The sequence below is a fragment of the Tenrec ecaudatus genome, chromosome 13, assembly GCF_050624435.1.
Source record: "Tenrec ecaudatus isolate mTenEca1 chromosome 13, mTenEca1.hap1, whole genome shotgun sequence".
Lineage (NCBI taxonomy): Eukaryota > Metazoa > Chordata > Mammalia > Afrosoricida > Tenrecidae > Tenrec > Tenrec ecaudatus.
The window spans coordinates 5,910,575-5,928,928 of record NC_134542.1 but is presented as its reverse complement, the minus strand read 5'-3'; the positions used below and the strand labels follow the sequence as shown (position 1 = coordinate 5,928,928).

General features: G+C 50.7%; 1 protein-coding gene across 1 annotated transcript in view; it reads left to right on the top strand.

Annotated features, from left to right (window-relative positions):
- Positions 1–18,354, top strand: part of TRPM8 (transient receptor potential cation channel subfamily M member 8) — a 90,008-nt gene that overhangs the window by 446 nt on the left and 71,208 nt on the right. Inside the window, exons 2-5 of the mRNA XM_075528994.1 lie at positions 2,957–3,030; positions 9,027–9,186; positions 11,375–11,552; positions 13,229–13,401. Coding sequence (XP_075385109.1) covers positions 2,957–3,030; positions 9,027–9,186; positions 11,375–11,552; positions 13,229–13,401 — 585 coding nt within the window. The remainder of the gene's footprint in view (positions 1–2,956; positions 3,031–9,026; positions 9,187–11,374; positions 11,553–13,228; positions 13,402–18,354) is intronic.

Here is an 18,354-nt window from a genome sequence, read left to right as displayed (position 1 = left end):
CACACAGAACAAAACACTACCGGGACCTGCGCCGCCTACACCATCGTTGTTATGTCTGAGCCCACCGGTGCGGCCACGGTGTCAGTTGTGGCCTTAGACACCTGTGTGAGTCCAGATTGACTAGAGAAACAAATCCAGAGACACTCATGTGTGCGAGAGATCGTTTTATATCCAAGAGCAATTGTACATGAAGAAAACATCCCAGCCCAGTCCAGATCAAGTCCAGAACTCAAGCCCACATGTCTGTAACCGCTCTATAAATTCTTCCTCAGATGCACGCAACACATGCAATGATGCCGAATGCAGGAAGATCACAGGCCAGTGGGTGGAAAGTCTTGTGGTTCCAGTGGCAGTGGAAGAATCCCCATGCTAGCGTGGGTCTCCATGTGGCTCCTCCAGCTCCAGGGCTCTGGCTGCACTAGTGTACCCCATGTGTCTTGTCAACAGGAACACGAAGCAGAGAGAGTGTGTGTCTGCCCTCCAGTGAGCTATTCAGATCTGTCTCTCCTCCGAGAGAGGTCATCACACTGCGACCCGATTGACAGGCTGGACTCCACCCCTTCACTCTTAATAGTCTCAAGTTGACACCAGACGATGTAACTAGCACAGCCCCCTTCAGATTTGGAACTGAACTCACTCTTGGGGAGTCACCTTGTAGGTAACCAATGTTGTCCTTACCTGGTGCCATGGGGTCAGTTCTGAACTTTGTGTACAACTGAGAGAAACACTGCACGGTCCTGAGCCATCCCCACCATTGTGCCTATGTTTGAGCCCATTGTTGCTGTCATCATGTCCATCCACCCCACTGAGGAGATGCTTTCTTCTTGTCGCTGCCTCTCTGCCTTCCCAAGCATGATGTCCTGCTCCAGGGACTGGTCCCTCCTGACAACAGGCCCAAAGCATGTGAGACAAAGTCTTGTCATCCTTGCCTCTAAGGAGCACTCTAGTCTGACTTCTTCCAAGACAGGTCGGTTTGTCCTTCTAGCAGTCCATGGTACTTTCAACAGTCCTCTTCAGCACCACCATCCAAATGCATCGATTCTTCCTCGGTCTTCCTTGTTCGATGTCCCACTCTCAAATGCACATGAAGTGATGGAGAATTGCCTTGGGCCAGGCACACTTCCATCCTCAAAGTAGCATCTTTGTTTTTCAAGATTCTAAAGTGGTCATGGGCAGCAGATTTACCTAAGAATTGAACACCCACATTCTTGAAGAACATGCTCCTCAAAACAATTGTCCCCAGGAGGACAAAAAGGGCTGTGTTTGCCGCCACTGCCACCCCCCTCTCTCCCTCCTACTCTCCCCCCCCCCACCCCGGCCAAAGCTCCGAAGACAGAAAGGAACAGGAAAGAAGGACGAATGGGAACTGGGACACCCAGGGCAGAAGCAGGACGAGTCCTAAGCATCAAGGGGGTGCCGCTTCGTGTCACTCACAAAATGTGCACACATGGTCGAATGGGACACTCATTTGCTCTTGTCAACGCTCGCCCAAACCACAAGCAAAACAACTTAGTCATACTAATGAAGATTAAACAATGCCTCTTTTAACGGATTTTTCTGCATTCTTTGTCACAGCTTTTAGAGTCCCCATCTGATCAGACATCAGTTAGCAGTGATGCTTGGGCCCTGCTCCTCTTCTTTAGCTCCTGGTCAGCTGCTTTAGCGATTGCCTCCACACTGCCCCGGCTGCCACACTCCCAGTCTTATTCCATGTCACCTGCTATTGCCCTCAGAGCTTCTGTCCTAAAGATGTCACTCTTCGCTGCCATGACACCATCTCCAGTCCCCAGCCACCCTGGAGGACAGCGCCGGACTGCTCCTGTGGGCTGGGCTGCAGCGGCAACTTTACAGCAGGAGAACGCCTCCTCTTTCTCTGGTGGAGCGGCCGGTGGTTTCAAACTGCCGACCTTGCGCACATCTCTGCCCATTTCTCCACTGAGCTGTCCATCTCGTTCTTACCGATGTCCGCTGCCCTCTGACTCTGCATACCAGTTCTAAGGACGACAAGATGGGCTGACCCTGCAGCGGCATCAATGGGCTCAAATATAAGATGATGTGGGTGGTGCTGGGCCGGGAGGTGCTCATGCAGCTGTACCAGGGGCCGCTGAGTCAGAACCGACGGGATGACTCCCCCTCCCCCGTCCCCCCCCTGCCCCCCCCCCCACTGGGACAACAAAAACCAGCCTGTCCGTCGCCCATCCTCTTCCAGGGTGAAGACTGCAGGCATTTCCAGCTTCTCTTTAAGCAATTCGCTTCTGCCGACTCCAGGGGGGGCATTTGGGTTGATACCGGCATTTGATGGTCAGAATTAGGTCCCCGAGTGCCTTCCGCTCCTGGCCCCTGGGGAGATGAACATAGTGATGAGAGAACCGTTTGCAGTTTATTTTCTTTTAAAAGCAGACCTGGAGAGCTGCAGCGATGTATTATTCATGCAGAATTATTAACAAGTGCTTCTATCCCCCCCGGGAGACCTAGTGGCACAGCGGCTAACGCGTTTGGCCGCAGACCAAAAGACTGCTGGGGGAGAGAGCTGTAGCAGCCGGCCTGCATAAAGACTGCCGCCCTGGATGCCCCCTGGGGCCCTTCTTCTTGGTCTTACAGGGTCCCTAGGTGTTGGACGTGACCCGACGTCGGTGGGGTTGGTTCATTTTGTTTGGTCAGCTTCCACCGCGGAGGGAAAACCTGCTATGTGTCTGTAAACGAACGATAGCACCTGGGCCCCAGACAGCTTCGAGTAACTTTTGGAAGAACACTTTTTGTCCAGTGCCAAAACTTTCAATGGATTCCTCTTTTTAAAAACGCTGTACTCAGAGCGCGCGAGAAGATGGATCTTCCGCCGAGATGGTTGATTCTTGAGACTTCTGAAGTGGCTGGGGGTGTCTTCCACGTTCATTCGTCACAGGGAAGGGGGTGAGGATGAATCAGTAATGTGCCCTTCCCTGTTCTTTCTCCGAAGGACTTGGTGAGCTTTATCCAAGCAAACTTTAAGAAACGGGAATGCGTCTTCTTTACCAAAGACGCCAAGGCCATGTAAGTCACCAATTTCCCCGCCGTCTCCCTTCCCTACCCCCACCCCCCACTCCACGTGTGAAAGAAAACAATTAACCAGGCAGTGAGACAAACAAAGGCCACCACCTCATTATGAAGCCCGCCCCCCCCCCCGCCGCCCCCCCCCCCCGCCCCGCATCTGGATCATTCTTGGAGATGAGAGGTGAGGAGGAAGCTTGGACAGGGAGTTTTGTCTCCTACAACCACGTTTTCGCGTGCTCCGTTTTGAGCTTGCCCCAGGGAGTGCAGAAGAAAGGCCGCCCTTCTCTTCCGCATTCCCAGAAGGCAGGCGGGGCACTCAGGTGTGGGTGTGGCAATGTTGTTGCTGTTTTGCAGTGCCTGTGAGGGAATGGCAGCCCCCTCTGTCAGCCCCCGGTTCTTCCTCTCTTTGATGTTGGGGCTGCCCATCTCCTTGAGTGTTCACCTGCTCTGAGCTTCCTGTGTTTCAGAACAGCAAGGTTGGGTCATAAACGCGTGGGGTGTAGCCCAGGTCCTAACAAATGTCAGGCAATGAATGGGTGAGCGAGTGAATGGACCGAAAACTGTTCATCTTTCCCACGTTAGACATATCTGGATACGAATCATCTCAGTCCTACGGAGCCCTTTCTGGTGTAGTGGTTCTGAATTGTTGGGCTGCCATCCACAAGGTCCATAGTTTGAAACCACCGGTGGCTCCTAGGGGGGAACCCAGGCTTCCTACTCCCGAAAAGAGCGACAGTCACAGAAACTCACAGAGACAGTTCCACCCTGTCCTATGGGGTCGCTATGACCAGATGGCAGTGAGCTTGTTCTATTTTTATTTTTTGAGAGAGAGACTAAACGCATAGATTTATTTCATGATTACAGGCATTGGCAAGATGGTACAGAGGGCAAATAAAGCAAACTGCTAGAAACCCTTCCTTCACCAGATGCAACATTTTGACATTCTTGTGGGATGCATGTTAACTTAGTTCATTGCCTTAGGCTGGAGGCCGGCTCTTCCCCCCTAACAGCTACTCCAAGCACCTGAATTCCTGAACGACACTGTTCCCTCTGATGTTTACTTTAGCTCTTGAAGTTTCCAAGGCGTAGACACCTCTTAAGGCAGAGTTGTTAGTTTGTTAAAAGTGTTCTTCCTCTTGGCTAACCCAGCAACCTTGACCATGAAACTACTATAGGAGAATAAAACATGCCCCTAAGCTGAGGTGCCTTCTCAGCGCATTAGCTGCCGGAGGGAAAGGAGAAGTCCATGACCCCAAGACCACGTACCTAATATCCTTCACTGCACAACGAATGAGGTCAGGCAACCCCGGCCAGCGTGACCGGCTTTTCACGATTCCCGCACAAAGTGTACTCAAGTTGATCCCAGATCAAGTATTGCAACCAATCCCCAAGGAATCATTTCGGCACGTTCAGTTCCTGGAAGACACCGGGAAGGAGGAAATTTGCCTCCCTCCTAAGCTCCTCCTCAAAGCGACGGCGTCCTTTACCGCCTAACATGACAAAATCCAGAGTCTTCCGTTTGCTGATGTGAGGAGTCCCATTTCCAAGGTGACGGTCAAGGTCATGAAGAGCTTTCAGGCTTTTTTCCGGCACGGCCCACGCACTCCAGTCCTTCATTAGGAATCTCCTTTATTGCTGTCTGCACACACTGCTGATAGCGCTCGGAAAGGTCAGTGCCCGGTCCCCGGAGCCGTCCCCCTGGAGAAACTTCTCCGCAAATCCATTGAAACACTGGCCATGCAAGCCTCACGGACCACGGCGGCGACGCCGGCTGCCTCAGGAGCGTGTCTGACATCATCTGAGCTTGTTCTTTTTGGAAGAAAACTTTTTGTCCAATACTAAAACTTTAAGTGGATTCCTCCCACCCACTTATTCCCTCTCAGTCCTTCTCTTCTGCCTGCTGCCCAGGGGAGGAGGAGTCCAGTGACTCGTGGACAGGAGGACCCCTGTTGTGGTTTATGGTGAAAATACCAGCCTTCTCCTCAGCTGGCAGAGTCGCTGGATGGAGCACATGGTGAACATACTTGTCCGTGAACCCAGAAGTTGGCTGTTCGAGTCCACCCAGAGGTGCCTTGGAAGAACGGCCTGGCGCCCTACTCGTGAAAGTTCCGCTGGGTCACATGTAGCGTTACCCCGAATCCAAAGCAACTCAAAGACAGCTGGTGTGGGTATCTTGGTTGTGGGACTAGAATGGGAGCAGTGAGCAGAAAGAGGACGTAAAAATGAAGCTGGAAATATCCACATCTGCACTGTGTATTGGGAACACCCCGGGCTGCTTACTGCAAGGCCAGCAGTTCAAAGCCACCAGCTGCTCTGAGGGAGACAGATGATGAGTCTGTCTACTCCTGTAAAGAGTCACAGTCTTGGAAACCCACAGGGGCAGTTCTACTCTGTCCTGTAGGTCGCTATGCATTGGAATCCACTTGATGGCAATGAGGTTGTGTGTGTGTGTGTGTGTGTGTGTAGTTTTTGTGGAGGCAGCCTTGGATGACTGCCTCCTGTCTGACTACGAGCCAGCTAACCTCCTTTCAGAATGTCTCTCTTGTCCCCCATGCCCACCAAGGTGGACCTCGTGGTTAGACAGTGGTGCTGGCTCCACAGTAGAGGGGCATGATGAACGTGATTGGATTGTATGTGGGAAATGTGCTGAAACGGCATGCGTTTTGTTAGCTGTTTACTTACCACAGCAGAAAAAAAATACATGCATCTCCACGTTAGGGGCTCTGCTAGAGTTTCAGTGACACAGAGGCATCTGCAGTCGGTCCTCAGAGCACGGAAGGGCCTCAGCCTTGGCTCCTCTGATTTGGAGTGCAGTGGACAGTGAGCCTCATGAGGACGCAGGAGGAGATGATTCCCCCCGGGCGTCAGAGCCGGCCGTTTCTTCCCCGCATGTTTAACGGAAGACGTGACCTGCAGGTCTGCTGGTTTGGCGAGAACCAATTCGGATCTCTTCCAGCACTCATTGGCTGTGTCTGAGACACCCACCCGGGACCACCAGGAGTCTGTGTCAATGTACTCGGGGGCAGCCGTTTTGTTTTCGGTTTTTAATGTCACGGGGAACTTTGTATACCTGATGGCTGATGCTACGGACGCTCTCCAAGACCAAACCCAGTGCCGTCCAATCGATTCAGACTCCTAGAGATCCTCTGCGAGGGGCTCCAAAGACCGTCAACCTTTACAGGAGCAGGCTGCCTCCCCTTTCTCCTGCTGGGCCACTGGTGGGTTTGAGCCCCACTCTAACAATTGGTAGCCTATTGCCTGGCCCATAACACCACCGAGCAAAATCCTCACTGCCGCTGAGTCTGTCCTGACTCACAGCAGCCCCAGTGGACAGGCTAGAGCTGCCCCTGTGGATTTCCGACACCATCATTGTTCACCGGAGTGGGGCGCCTCGTCGTTCTCCTGATGGTGCCACCAGAGAAGGCCCAGGATTGCGGCATTGTGCCCGGACTCACGTGGCCAGGGGAGCTAGGTGAGGGAGTTGATTTTCTCTGGTCGCCGGCTGCTGCCAGTCAAAGAGGCCGACCTTGGGTCATGGTGGGTTTAGTCCCAGTCCTGCAGCTTAGCCAACATTACGATTGCCTAGAATGCTCATGTTGCTCCTAGCCTGAAGACGACTACATGTGCAAGAGGGTGATGGAAGCGTTTGGGATATTGTGAGACGGACCCAGAGACGGGGCGCAGAGCGAGAAAGCGAGCACTTGCTGTTGGTAAAATGGCGCCCGTAGACTCGCCGGTGACGGCTGGCCACTCCAGCTGTCTGTGAAAGACACAATTCAATGAGGCGCAAACAAGTGGGACTGTACACAGACGATGAGTGTCTACACCGTCATCGTGCAGACTGGGGCACTGGACACAGGGACAGTTGGGGCAAACTGGGACATTCGGTCCTCCACTGGTGGAGACTGTCCGTTTCCCAAGCTGCTCACTCAGCCTTTCCAGCCTGTGTCCAGGCCAAACACGTTTCTCTCACTGCCCTCTGGCCTCTTAGGGACAGAGCTGTGGTCGCCTTTTCCTTGTCTGTTGCCATTGGGTCGATTCTGACTCGTGGCACCCCCTGCTATGGCTCAGTAGCACTGCGCCACTGGGTTTTCTTGGCTGTCAGTTTAGTGGACATGGACGGCCAGACCTTCTTCCTGCGGAGCTGCTGGGTGGGTTCCAATGGCCAACTTTTAGCTTAGCAGTTGAATGTGAACCATTCCATCCTCTGGTTCAGGCTCCCCTGATTTCTCATCCCGAAGCTTGATTGGAGAGTGAGCAGAGAGAGGGAGGGAGGGAGAGGGAGAGGGAGAGGGACTGAAGGTAATCAAGAGGTCGGGGACTGAAGAACAGGGAGGGGGAAGGATGGCAAGAGAGTGTGTGTGTAAAGGTCCCAACACCACCATATCTACAGAGGGTGTAATAGGATATTGTTACTGATTTCACTTCTGGAGATGGGCTGTGTCAATATAGATAGTATGTTGTTTTAAAAAAAAAATCCCTCCATATTCCTTCTCCTTTCAACCTAAATAGTGGTTTAAACAGAAAAGGAAGAAGAGTGAAATGGAAATGAGCCGGGAGTTTTGAGTGACAAACAAAAAAGAAACCATGCTACTTGGCATGAAAGGCAGCCCTGGGCCAAGGGGCGAATTCTTTATGGGGGTGCTTGACTGTGCTCAGATGGCATGAGTCCTTGGCTTGTGTGGACACCACCCACACCTGCCAGCATCCTCGATGGAGCACATGCCCCAGATCAGGGCTCCCCCCAGGTTTTGCAGGGTTCACCCCCAAGCACACACCCTCACAGTGAGCTGGCTCACAGATGGATGAGCTGGAGAGGAAGCGTGCTCCCTGCTTCTCCTTGCTGCTCACTGACAGGTGCTCTTTGCCGTGGTCCTGTCTGTGTCTCTGAGAGACCACAGCACCAAGAGGACATGAGAATAGGGTGTTTTCCATAAGCACATGCTGAAGGGCTGTGGTAGGGTTGGGGGGCAGAGGAGGGGCAGTGGGCTTAGCTGGCGGTGAGCATTGATATTTTTGCCTGTCCATTTCATATCATGCACCAGTATCATCCAATCAAAACCAAGGGAAGTTCGGTCCAATTCCTCTTTCCTCAGAGGAGTTCAGGTTCCACTAGTGCACAGCTTTCCCACATCCAGTCCAAGCTCATGAGCCTCCTCCCACCCCAAGAAATGCCCCGGATGGCAGGGATGGCCCTTCTGAACTCTGCAACACTTTGGGGGCCCTGCTTGGGATATCAGGGATATCACACCCCAACCCCTGCCCAGTAGCACACCCATGGGAAGGAGGGCGGGCACTGAGGCAATGAGACCTGGGTAGGGACCTGGGAGCTATCCATTATGCAAAGAGCAGGATATAGTTTCCGGATTAATATTGGCCGGTCTCATAATCACCCCCTCCCACCCTGATACTTGTTCAGTTGGTGGACCCACAAGTGCAGGGGCCAGCTCTTCCTCAGCCCCAGCTCTCCACGCTGAACCCGATCATTGGGGCAGATGGGCAATAAGTCAAGGGGGTAAGACACCCAAATAATTTCTAGGCGAGCGCTGAGATGATGGAAATAGTCTGAAAATCAGACTCGTCGGGTGGCTTGAGCGGTTTGCAGCTCAGCTTTGTAGCTTGCTTTAGATCGCTTCCATGTCATATCCTGAACAAGTACCATCCAATTGAAAAACAAAACCAGAAAGGTGGGTGACTCAAGTTCACTTGATGGCACCTTGGGAGAAAGGCCAGGCAGCTGTTCCTCAAGACGGCAGCTGTTGAGTTATGGTGCTAACTTCTACCCCGCTGTGCACGGAGCGGGGCGTACTGAGTTGGACAGCCTGGCCCAATGGCAAAGAATTTGGGGTTTTTTTGGAGGGGGGAGGTGGGGAGGGCAGCATTTCTTTTTGTTACAGTAATTGAAGTAATTTGGGGTCTAGTCAAAGAAACATGATGAGCTGATTAAGGAGGCACGATGCCACCAGGCCCCTCCCTCGATGTCTTCTTCTGCTCAGGGAAAGCTTCTGCAAGTGCGGGTATGCTCAGAGCCAGCACGTGGAGGGCACCCAGGTGAACCACAGCGACGAGAAATGGAATTACAAGAAACACACCAAGGAGTTTCCCACCGACGCCTTTGGGGACATTCAGTTCGAGACGCTGGGGAAGAGAGGAAAAGTAAGTAACCGGTTTCTGCTTTAATTGGTGTTTGACGACAACTCGGGCCACCTCGCCGTGGTTAGGGACCCTCCAGGCGGTCCCCGCTCACGGCGATCCTAAGTGCAACAGAACAAAACACCGCCCGGCCCTGCGCCATCCTCACCATGGTCCCAGGTTCGAGTCCATCGTTGCGGCCGCTGGGCCCATCCATTCCTGTTGAGGGACTTCCTCTTTTTTGTTGCCAAGCATGAAGTCTTTCTCCAGGGACTGGTCTCTCCTGATCACAAGTCCACAGTGCGCGAGATGAAGTCTCGCCATGCTCGCCTCTACGGAGCGTTCTGGCTGTCCTCCGAAGGCAGGCTGGTTTGTTCTTTGGCAGTCCCTGGTACTGCCAATATTCTTCAGCAGTACCTTAGTCCAAGGGCATCAGTTCTGATTCAATGTTCCCCTTTCACATGTGTCTGAGACTGTGGAGACGATCATGGCTGGACCAGGTGCACCTCAGTCCTCACAGTAACATCCTTGCTTCTCAACACTTGAAGGGTCTCATGAAGAAAATCTACCTGATGCGATGCCTTGTCCGGTCCCTTGGCTGCTCTGGCCATCCCGGGTCGCCTCAAATTGTCGAATAACTTGAAGACTGGAGAGAACAGGAATAAATGCCAAAAATGGTTACAAAGAACTATGTCATTAGCTGCCACCGAGTGGCGCCTAGCATGTGGCCACCTCAATGCACAGCTCGGTGGGATCATAGAGAGCCACAGGGCTTCCACTGGCTGATTCCCAGAAGTGATTGCCAGGTCTTTGCTCCTAGTCTCCTAGTCTGGAAGCTCCACCGAGACTATTCTACACTTCAGCCACACGCCAGCCTCCACTGACAAGTGTGGGTAGCTGTGTCTAGGGTGGGCTCAGGTATTCTTCACAGAAGGACTGACCACTCCCTGAACGGAGAGAGAATTCTTACAAGAGTCAAAGATGTGCGTAGATAGGAGACCCCTTGACCCACCACAACTAAGCCTGCTAGATGATTGGTTTATCACCCAGCACCCCTCTCTCCACGCATCTTGCCCTCACACCACACTGACCTTTGCTGCTCCTTTGTCTCGGAAGAAGTACGGCCAGAGTGCTCTTTGGAGGCGAAGATGGTAGACTTCTTCTCACAGACTTTGGACATGTCAGGAGAGAGAAGGACGCCATGCTGGGTAAAGTAGAGGGACCGAGGAAGAGGAGGTCCTTTAAGGGAATGGATTGGCACCGTGACTGCAAGGATGGTCTCTACCATGGGACCAACTGTGGGGTGCGCAGGACGGGCAGTGTTTCCTTCTGTTGGGCATAGGGGCCGCGGTGGGTTAGAACGGGCTTGATGCCAGCCAACAACAACAACAAGCTTTTGTTTGTGAAACATCCCATTGAGTGGGGCCAGTGGTACTCCCGAGATACAGACTGCCTGACTAAGCGACTTTCCCCTTACGCACACACCGAGCTCCTAAAGTTTCACAAAGGGGGCTAATGAGGGGAGGCAGTGTCCCACAGACCCTCTGATGTCCCCTGGCTCAGTGGCAGCCAGCTGTGTGCCACCCTTGACTCCTCTCACCCCCAAACCCAGTCTCTGCAACCACTACTTCCTGCCCCCCGGGGCGTTCCCCCGGTGCTCCTGCCGGCATCTAGCTGCTTGTTCTGCCCTGGACTCCCTCAATCGGAAGCCCGATCCCGTTTGACTCTGCTCAAACCCCAGTGCCTTCAGGAGGAAGCCTGCTGTGTGCACCCTGCTGGGCGAGGGAGGGGTGGGGGCGCTAGGCTCGCTGGACTAGACACCACTCTGCTTCTACTGTCTCTAGAGGCCACACTTGTTCTTCCCCTTCCTTTGGGGTCTTTGTGCATCCCTGCCAGGGACCCTCTTCTGCTCTCCTCCTTCCACCCACGCCCCTCCCATCTACCTGAGGCTATCTTTGCTAGACCCTTCTCACCACACCCCTCCCTTCGGGCTCCTTTCCTACCCCCATGCCCTTCACCCCTTCGTGGGACCCTCCTGCGTTCCCATCCTTCCTCACCTCCAACCCCTCTCTTCTTGAGACCCACCTCAGCTCTGATCACCCTGCCCTCCTACCCGGGCTCCCTGGGGCTCCATTCTTCCACCCTGCCTCCCCCGGGAGAGAGTGGGCTCAGAGAGTGGAGTCCTTCAGGAGCTTCTCCTGTCCCCACCCAGTATATCCGTTTGTCCTGCGACACCGACGCGGAGACGCTCTACGAGCTGCTGACCCAGCACTGGCACCTGAAAACGCCCAACCTGGTCATATCCGTGGCGGGAGGCGCCAAAAACTTCGCCCTGAAGCCACGCATGCGCAAGATCTTCAGCCGGCTGATCTACATCGCGCAGTCCAAAGGTGTGTCTGGTGGGGTGGTCAGCGGGGCGGAGTGCGGCCCATCCCTGTCTCTGTGAGTGTGTCGGCCTGGGGGTGCTGAGAGGAGCGAAGGCAGCCTGCGGTGCCAGGGCTCACAAAACCCAGACACCTGTTTTCTACCTCGGAGTCAATTCTGACTCACAGCGACCTTATAGGACAAGGTGGACCTGCCCCTGTGGGTTTCAGAGACTTATTTGGGTGGAGGGAGGGGGAGTAGAAAGCCTCCTCTTTCTCTCCTGGTGGCTTTGAACTGCTGGTTCTTGTGGGTACTAGTTGCATGCTCCTGTGAATCGGCCACATTTTCATGTTATGATTTCAAAACACGCCAGGAGCCTGGTGGTGGAGTAGTTGTGCGTTGGGCTGCTAATGGCAGGGTCAGCAGTTCAAACCCCCCTGTTGATCCAATGGAGACAGTCGAGGCTTTCTACTCCTGTAAAGAGTTACAGCCTTGGAAACCCACAGGACAGCCCTAAGCTGCCCTTTCAGGCCCCCTGGAGTCGGAATTGACTAGGTGTTAGTGAATACTCTCCACAGAACTTCACCCAGGTAATTTTAGAGCCTGGACAAGTTCACGGCTGTGTTTGAGGCAGACAAGGCCCTTTGAGAACAGGCAGTGTCCGCCGAGGGTAAGCATCATCTGAAAGGTTGTGAACACACCATTCCACGTGGTGGATTGCAGCAGGGAGCTGGGAACTTATTACTGAGCAGGTCGTTGGCCACGGGGAGGACGGCGTTCAACCCCAGGTGCCTCACCGACAGAGGGATGCTGGCAGCCGGATAGGAGAGGAGCGGGGAGGGCAGGTGGATGGCGAGGGATCTGGAGCTCAGATCCTGTGAGAGCTGGTGGAAGGAATTCGCTATGAAACATGTTGGGAAGACATCGCGTTGATCTCAATATGTGGGGAGGACTTTCACGTAGGAGTTGCCTGCCGCTGCTCTGCTCCTCTTCCATGAAGACGCTCGTGAAACGAGAGAACAAAGGCCAAGGGTTAGTAAAAGGCCTTTGTGACCATTAGAATAGGGTTGCCTTGCTCCTTGGAGGTGAGCTTCTACCCCCAGAGCGAATCAAGAGAGGTCAGTGACCAACCCTCTTGGTAGCATTCCTGTAGTGTTTTAGACTAGGCTAACTTCCAACTTCCGATTCTGTTATGATGCTGCTGCTGGATGTCTTTGTGGGCATTTTGTTTACCTCCATTTTCCAAAACTAAAGTCCTGAAATGAGACTGTGCCAGTCCCTTGATGTTGTGCAAAACTGTGCACTGAGAGCTCTGAGGACCCTGGTGGACCTCAAGCTTGGTTGCTTGAGCTGACCCAGCAGCACTATGGCACAAAGTTCTGATCATCTGCTTCTGTCAGGATGACAGTCAAGAAAGCAAAGTTCTATTCTGTCAACACTTGGGGTCACCAAGAGTTGGGATCAACCCCATGGCAGCTAACAGCAGTAACCACAGGCAACAGCGTAGGGCCCAGCATCTTCGTTTTCTAGGGGGAACCTCTGGGAAGTGCGACCTGAAGACCCACTCTCCTTTCTTACCATAGTCTTAGGATAGCCTTTGGTTTCCTGATGTCCACAGACGTGAGAACTTCCTTAAGGATCTGGGTGGGCAGAATGGGACCCGGACTCAGGCCCAGTACTTGCTGTTCTCCTTGCTTGCCAGGGGCCTGGATTCTCACAGGAGGCACTCATTATGGCCTGATGAAGTACATCGGCGAGGTCGTGAGAGACAACACCATCAGTAGGAACTCTGAGGAGAACATTGTGGCCATTGGCATAGCAGCGTGGGGCATGGTCTCCAACCGGGACACACTCATCAGGACCTGCGATGCTGAGGTATGGATGGGGCAGCAATCTGGGAGAATGACCTTGACATGGTCTAGAGACTTTGAGACTCCGAGATGGCGCCAGTTCACAGAGAGGTCTACCTTGTGGGATGTCAGGATCTAATGAGGTAAACAGAAAACACATTTTCAACTCGGGGAGGGGTTAACACAGGATGTGTTTGGGTCCCTACAATCTGTTCCAAGCATACATGGCTCTCAGAGTTAGGCCCTTTCCTTCTTATCCCTATGATCTGAATCCTTATTCAATTTCTAGTTACATTATCTCCATGCTGGCCACACTCATGGGAATTCAAGTCAGTTGCTATGGTCCCCTGCCAATTGGGCACTTAAGAAGGCTGTGGCATTCCACCTTCCCCTCAAAAGAAAAAAAGTCTTGCATGAGCATATTTAGAGAGTAATCAACATGTATTTCATGTTCAAAGACAAGGTAGACATACGGGGTTTTGTATCAAGTGTGGGATTTTGAGACAGCATTAGCTAGTGAGTTAAGGGGCTCCTAACATCACAGGTGTTATCTACAGACGCATGTTAGACCAGATGCTCAGAAACCCAAATTTAATATACACTTGCTTCCATTTGGGACCCCGTAGACATTTTGACGCAATTGTTAGGAGAATTTGGGAATCCCCGTGGTTCTTACTCTCCTAAATTTTCAAAATTGCCTTGCTTTTGTGTCTTCATCCCCATTTCTGAGGGCACGAGGAGCAGAGGAGAGTGGGAAGCCATCCCTTGAGCATCTTCAAGGAGGCAGCTTGGTAGAATGGGAAGAGGGTGGGCTCTGGCGTCAGAGAGAGTCTGGGGTAGAGAAACCATTGAATTGCACGAGTGTGTTTGAGTTTTTTTGTTGTTGTTGAGAATTTACACAGAAAAGTGGACGCCAACTCATTAGTTTCTACCTGCTCAGTGCCGCGACATTACTTGTAGTCTTTGAGTTCTTAACTTCCGTCCCCGAGCTGTTCCTCCCCGTTTACCTGAACCCCCTGCTACCCGAGGCCCCCATCCACATTTTCAAATAGCGGTTGTCCGTTGGATCCCAAGAGCATTCTGCTCAGGGCAGAGTGTTTTGTTTTTCTTCAATTGGTTGGTTAGTGTAGCTTAACTAGTGAAACGATTGTTGGCTTTAAGAACACTTGAGGGGGATATTTCTGGGTTAAGGTGTAAAGATTCTCTCAGGGTAATAGTCTAAAGTATTTATCTAATCTCCTGGATTCCAGGAGATTTTGGAAATCAGTTCTGCGTGTTTGATTAAGATTCTTCTTTGGATTCTCTGAGCTAAAAGCCCGGCGATGTTAGTAGCCAGGCGCCGTCCATTTCTTCGGGTCTCAGGGCAAAGAAGGAAGCAGTTGATGGACGTCATTAGTTACACATCACGTGTTCTCCCCCGGTTACAGCCCCAGTTGGATGGAAACTGATTGTGTCTCCGATGGCCACTTGCAAGCTTCTAAGGTCCCCTGCATGGCACCCGAACTAGGAGGAAGAGCAGAATTGTGAAGCACATTATTAGGCCTATGAACTGTGCAGCCATGGTGCCGATCCTCAAACCAAAGAACCAACCCCCCCCCATGAAGTGTTTGATTGTTTGATAAATGCAGCCTCAGATGCTACTCTGTTCCTTTTGGGGGGTACACACATCTGTCACACAATGTTCTCCAGTTTCGCTTTTCATACAGCTTACTGACAATGGCAATAACTTGTGGTACAACCTGACCCTCCATCAAGGCAGTTTTCCTTCGCTGGTGTGTTAGTCCGGTTTGTCTAGCAGGAGTCCTCAAACCTTTAAACGGGGCCAGTTCACTGTCCCTCAGACCCATTGGAAGGCTGGACTACAGTTTAAAAAATGATGAACAAATTCCTATGCACACTGCACATATCTTATTTTGAAGTTAAAAAGTGGGGGCAAAAACACCAGCGGGCTGGATAAATGTCCTTGGCAGGCCACATGTGGCCCGCGGACTGTAGTTTGAGGACCCCTGGTCTAGAGAAACAAATTCATAGATAGTCACATGTGTACAAGGAAGAGCTTTATATAAAAGAGCAATTTTGTATATTGAGAAAAACATCCCAGCCCAGTCCAGATTAAGCCCATAAGTCCAATATTAGCCCATATGTCCAATAACAATCTATAACTTCCTCTTCAGACTCACAAAACACATGCAATGATGCCGAATGTAGGACGATCGCAGGCCAGTGGGTGGAAAGTCTTGTGGATCCAGTGGTGGTGGAAGCATCTCAGTGCTGGCAGGGGTCTCTACATAGCTCCTCCAGCTCCAGGGATCTAGCTTAGCTCCATGTGTCTTTTTAGTAGGAATGTCTCCCAGGGAGTGAGTGTATGTCCCGCTTCCAGCATGCTATTTATCTGCTTACCACCTCCAAATGAGGTCATCAACCTGTGAGCTGATCAATTGACAGGCTAAATCCACCCCTTCACTCTTAATAGTCTCAAATTAACAACAGATGATGTCACCACCACAACTGGTAACCCGCTTTCCTTCCCTGCGGTTTAACACAATCACCATGGACTACACTTGGATAGTCACGGAATCCCAGCGCTCCTTTTACCTACTCAGGGACTCTGTATACTCATTACACATGCATTCAAAAACAGTGTGGACCTTCACTCACTGGTCTTGTAGCCTCACTTTCTCGACTCTTTATAACTAGATGTGTGTGTGCTTCCCATTTGTACTTTTGTCAAGATATAACCATAAAAGAAAGCAAACAACCACAAAATCTCACACTCATTGGGTGGACTCATCATACATTCTGGAAACAACACTAAGAATTGTTCCTTAAGACTCCTGCTGGGGTTCAATCAGCTAATAATTTGCTAGGGTTTTTGTCTCCTATTCATTAGACAACTCGATCTGTGCCTTTTCTGTTCTCTGATATCAAGCGTAGTGGAACCATTCCACCATCCTTTATTTCTATTTTCTACAAACTTTTTGGAGGCCCTCTTATATCTTGTCTCTCATTCTCGAGAGAACTTGCTCTTTGGCTTTCCGTGTTGGGATTCTTTCCTTTGCCAGAGTTGTGGAATCAAGATTGCCCTGTGTGAAGGAGTGAATCCAGTGGAGGTTACTTAGTCCACGGCAGTTGGGAGAACTCCTCTGTCTAACGCCTGGATGTTAGCCTTATACTACGATGTCATATGTCATGTCCAGGACTCTTATGTTGGGAGCCCTGAGTGGGCAAGGGACACTTACAGAATCCAAGTATGACATTTGAACTTTACTTTTTATTCAGCCTCTGTTCTGTGTGTATGTCATTAATAAAATCGGCAATGGTCATCTCCTCTTTTGGCTTCCAAGTTGACTTGTATTCTTGGATTTCAGCTTCAAGTACTTTTTCATACCATCTTGAGATTTAAAAAAAACAAAACACCTTTGATTGGGGCTAGAGGGGCAGGGGTTCCTTCTTTTGTGTTCCCATGGCAGTCTTTTGGAAAATTCTCCGGTTAAAAATGTAAATATATTCCTTAAAAGCTTACTTCAGGCACCATCCTTTTGGTTCTGGTTTCCATATGCAGGCAATTCTTTTCTCTAATCCTTTTCCACCCTCTGGCCCCTGGTGACCACAAAAGAATGTTTCTTTTTGTGTAAAAACCTTTTCTTGACGTTTTCTAAGAGTGATCTCATGCAGTACTCCTCTTTGTCCTTCTGCGCCTGTCTATTCCCATTCAGTTAATGCCCACTTTTGGGGTGTATGTAATTTTTTATGCACTGCCCCTAATTCTCATTTTATTCAAGCGACTTAAAAATTTCCCTTTTATTTCTTATATTATATCATATATTGATTCTGCCCCCGTGCTCTTCCTATTACTGATTTCTAGTTTAATAGAGTTGTGATCAGAGGTATAAGGGGGGGGGCTTCAAAATGAAAATGCCATATAATGGGATTTTCCCAAAGACATTTTGAAATATATGTATATCCAGATATTTTTCCATAACTATATTTCATATATGCGTCTATGTGTGTGTGCATTTAAATTGAGAACCAATGCCAAGCCTTTTGAGTATATCCAGACATTTTTTCATAACTATATTTCATATATGTGTCTATGTGTGTGTACATTTAAATCAAGAACCAATGCCAAGCCTTTTGACATGTCTTTTTGTACCTATGGACTGTGGAGAATGCCGAAGATGTTTGCTTGTGTTTCCTTGACAACACACAGTCATTCGATTGGGTGGACCATGAGAATCCCACAACACTTCATTGTGCTCACGAGGAACTTACACGTAGCAAGAGGCCGTTGTGGAAACAGAAGAAGGGAAAACCGAATGGTTTAAAGTGCGTCAGACCTGTATCCTCTCACCATACTTGGTTCATCTGTAAGCTGAGAGAATGGTCGGATAAACTGGATTCTGTGAAGAAAAGTGCGGCATCAGGATTAGAGGAAGGCTTCTTAACAACCTTCAGTATGTAGATGACACAACCTTGCTTGCTGCAAGTGAGGAGGACTTGAGCACTTCATGATGCAGATCAAGAATGGCCACCTTCAGAATGGATTATGATTTGATGTCAAGAAGACCCAAATCCTCACCACTAGACCAATAGGTGACATCAGGATAAATGGAGGAAAGGTTGAAGTTGTCAATGACTTTGGCTTGCTTGGATCCACAAGCAATGCTCGTGGAAGCAGCAGCCAACAGATCAAAAGACTTGTTGCTGTAGGTCTGCTGCACAAGACCTCTTCAGAGTACTGAAGGGCAAGGATGTTACTTTGCTAAGGCATTCCTGACCCAAGCCTTGGTATTTTCCATTGCCTCATATGCATGTGAAAGTTGGACATTTGAATAAAGAAGACAGAAAAGGAATCAATGCATTTGAATTGTGGTGCTGGAGGAAAATATTCAAAGCTTACCATGGACTGCTGAAAGGATAAAACAATGTGTCTTGGAAGAAGTAAAGTCAGAGTGCCCCTTCGAGGGAAGGTTGGCAA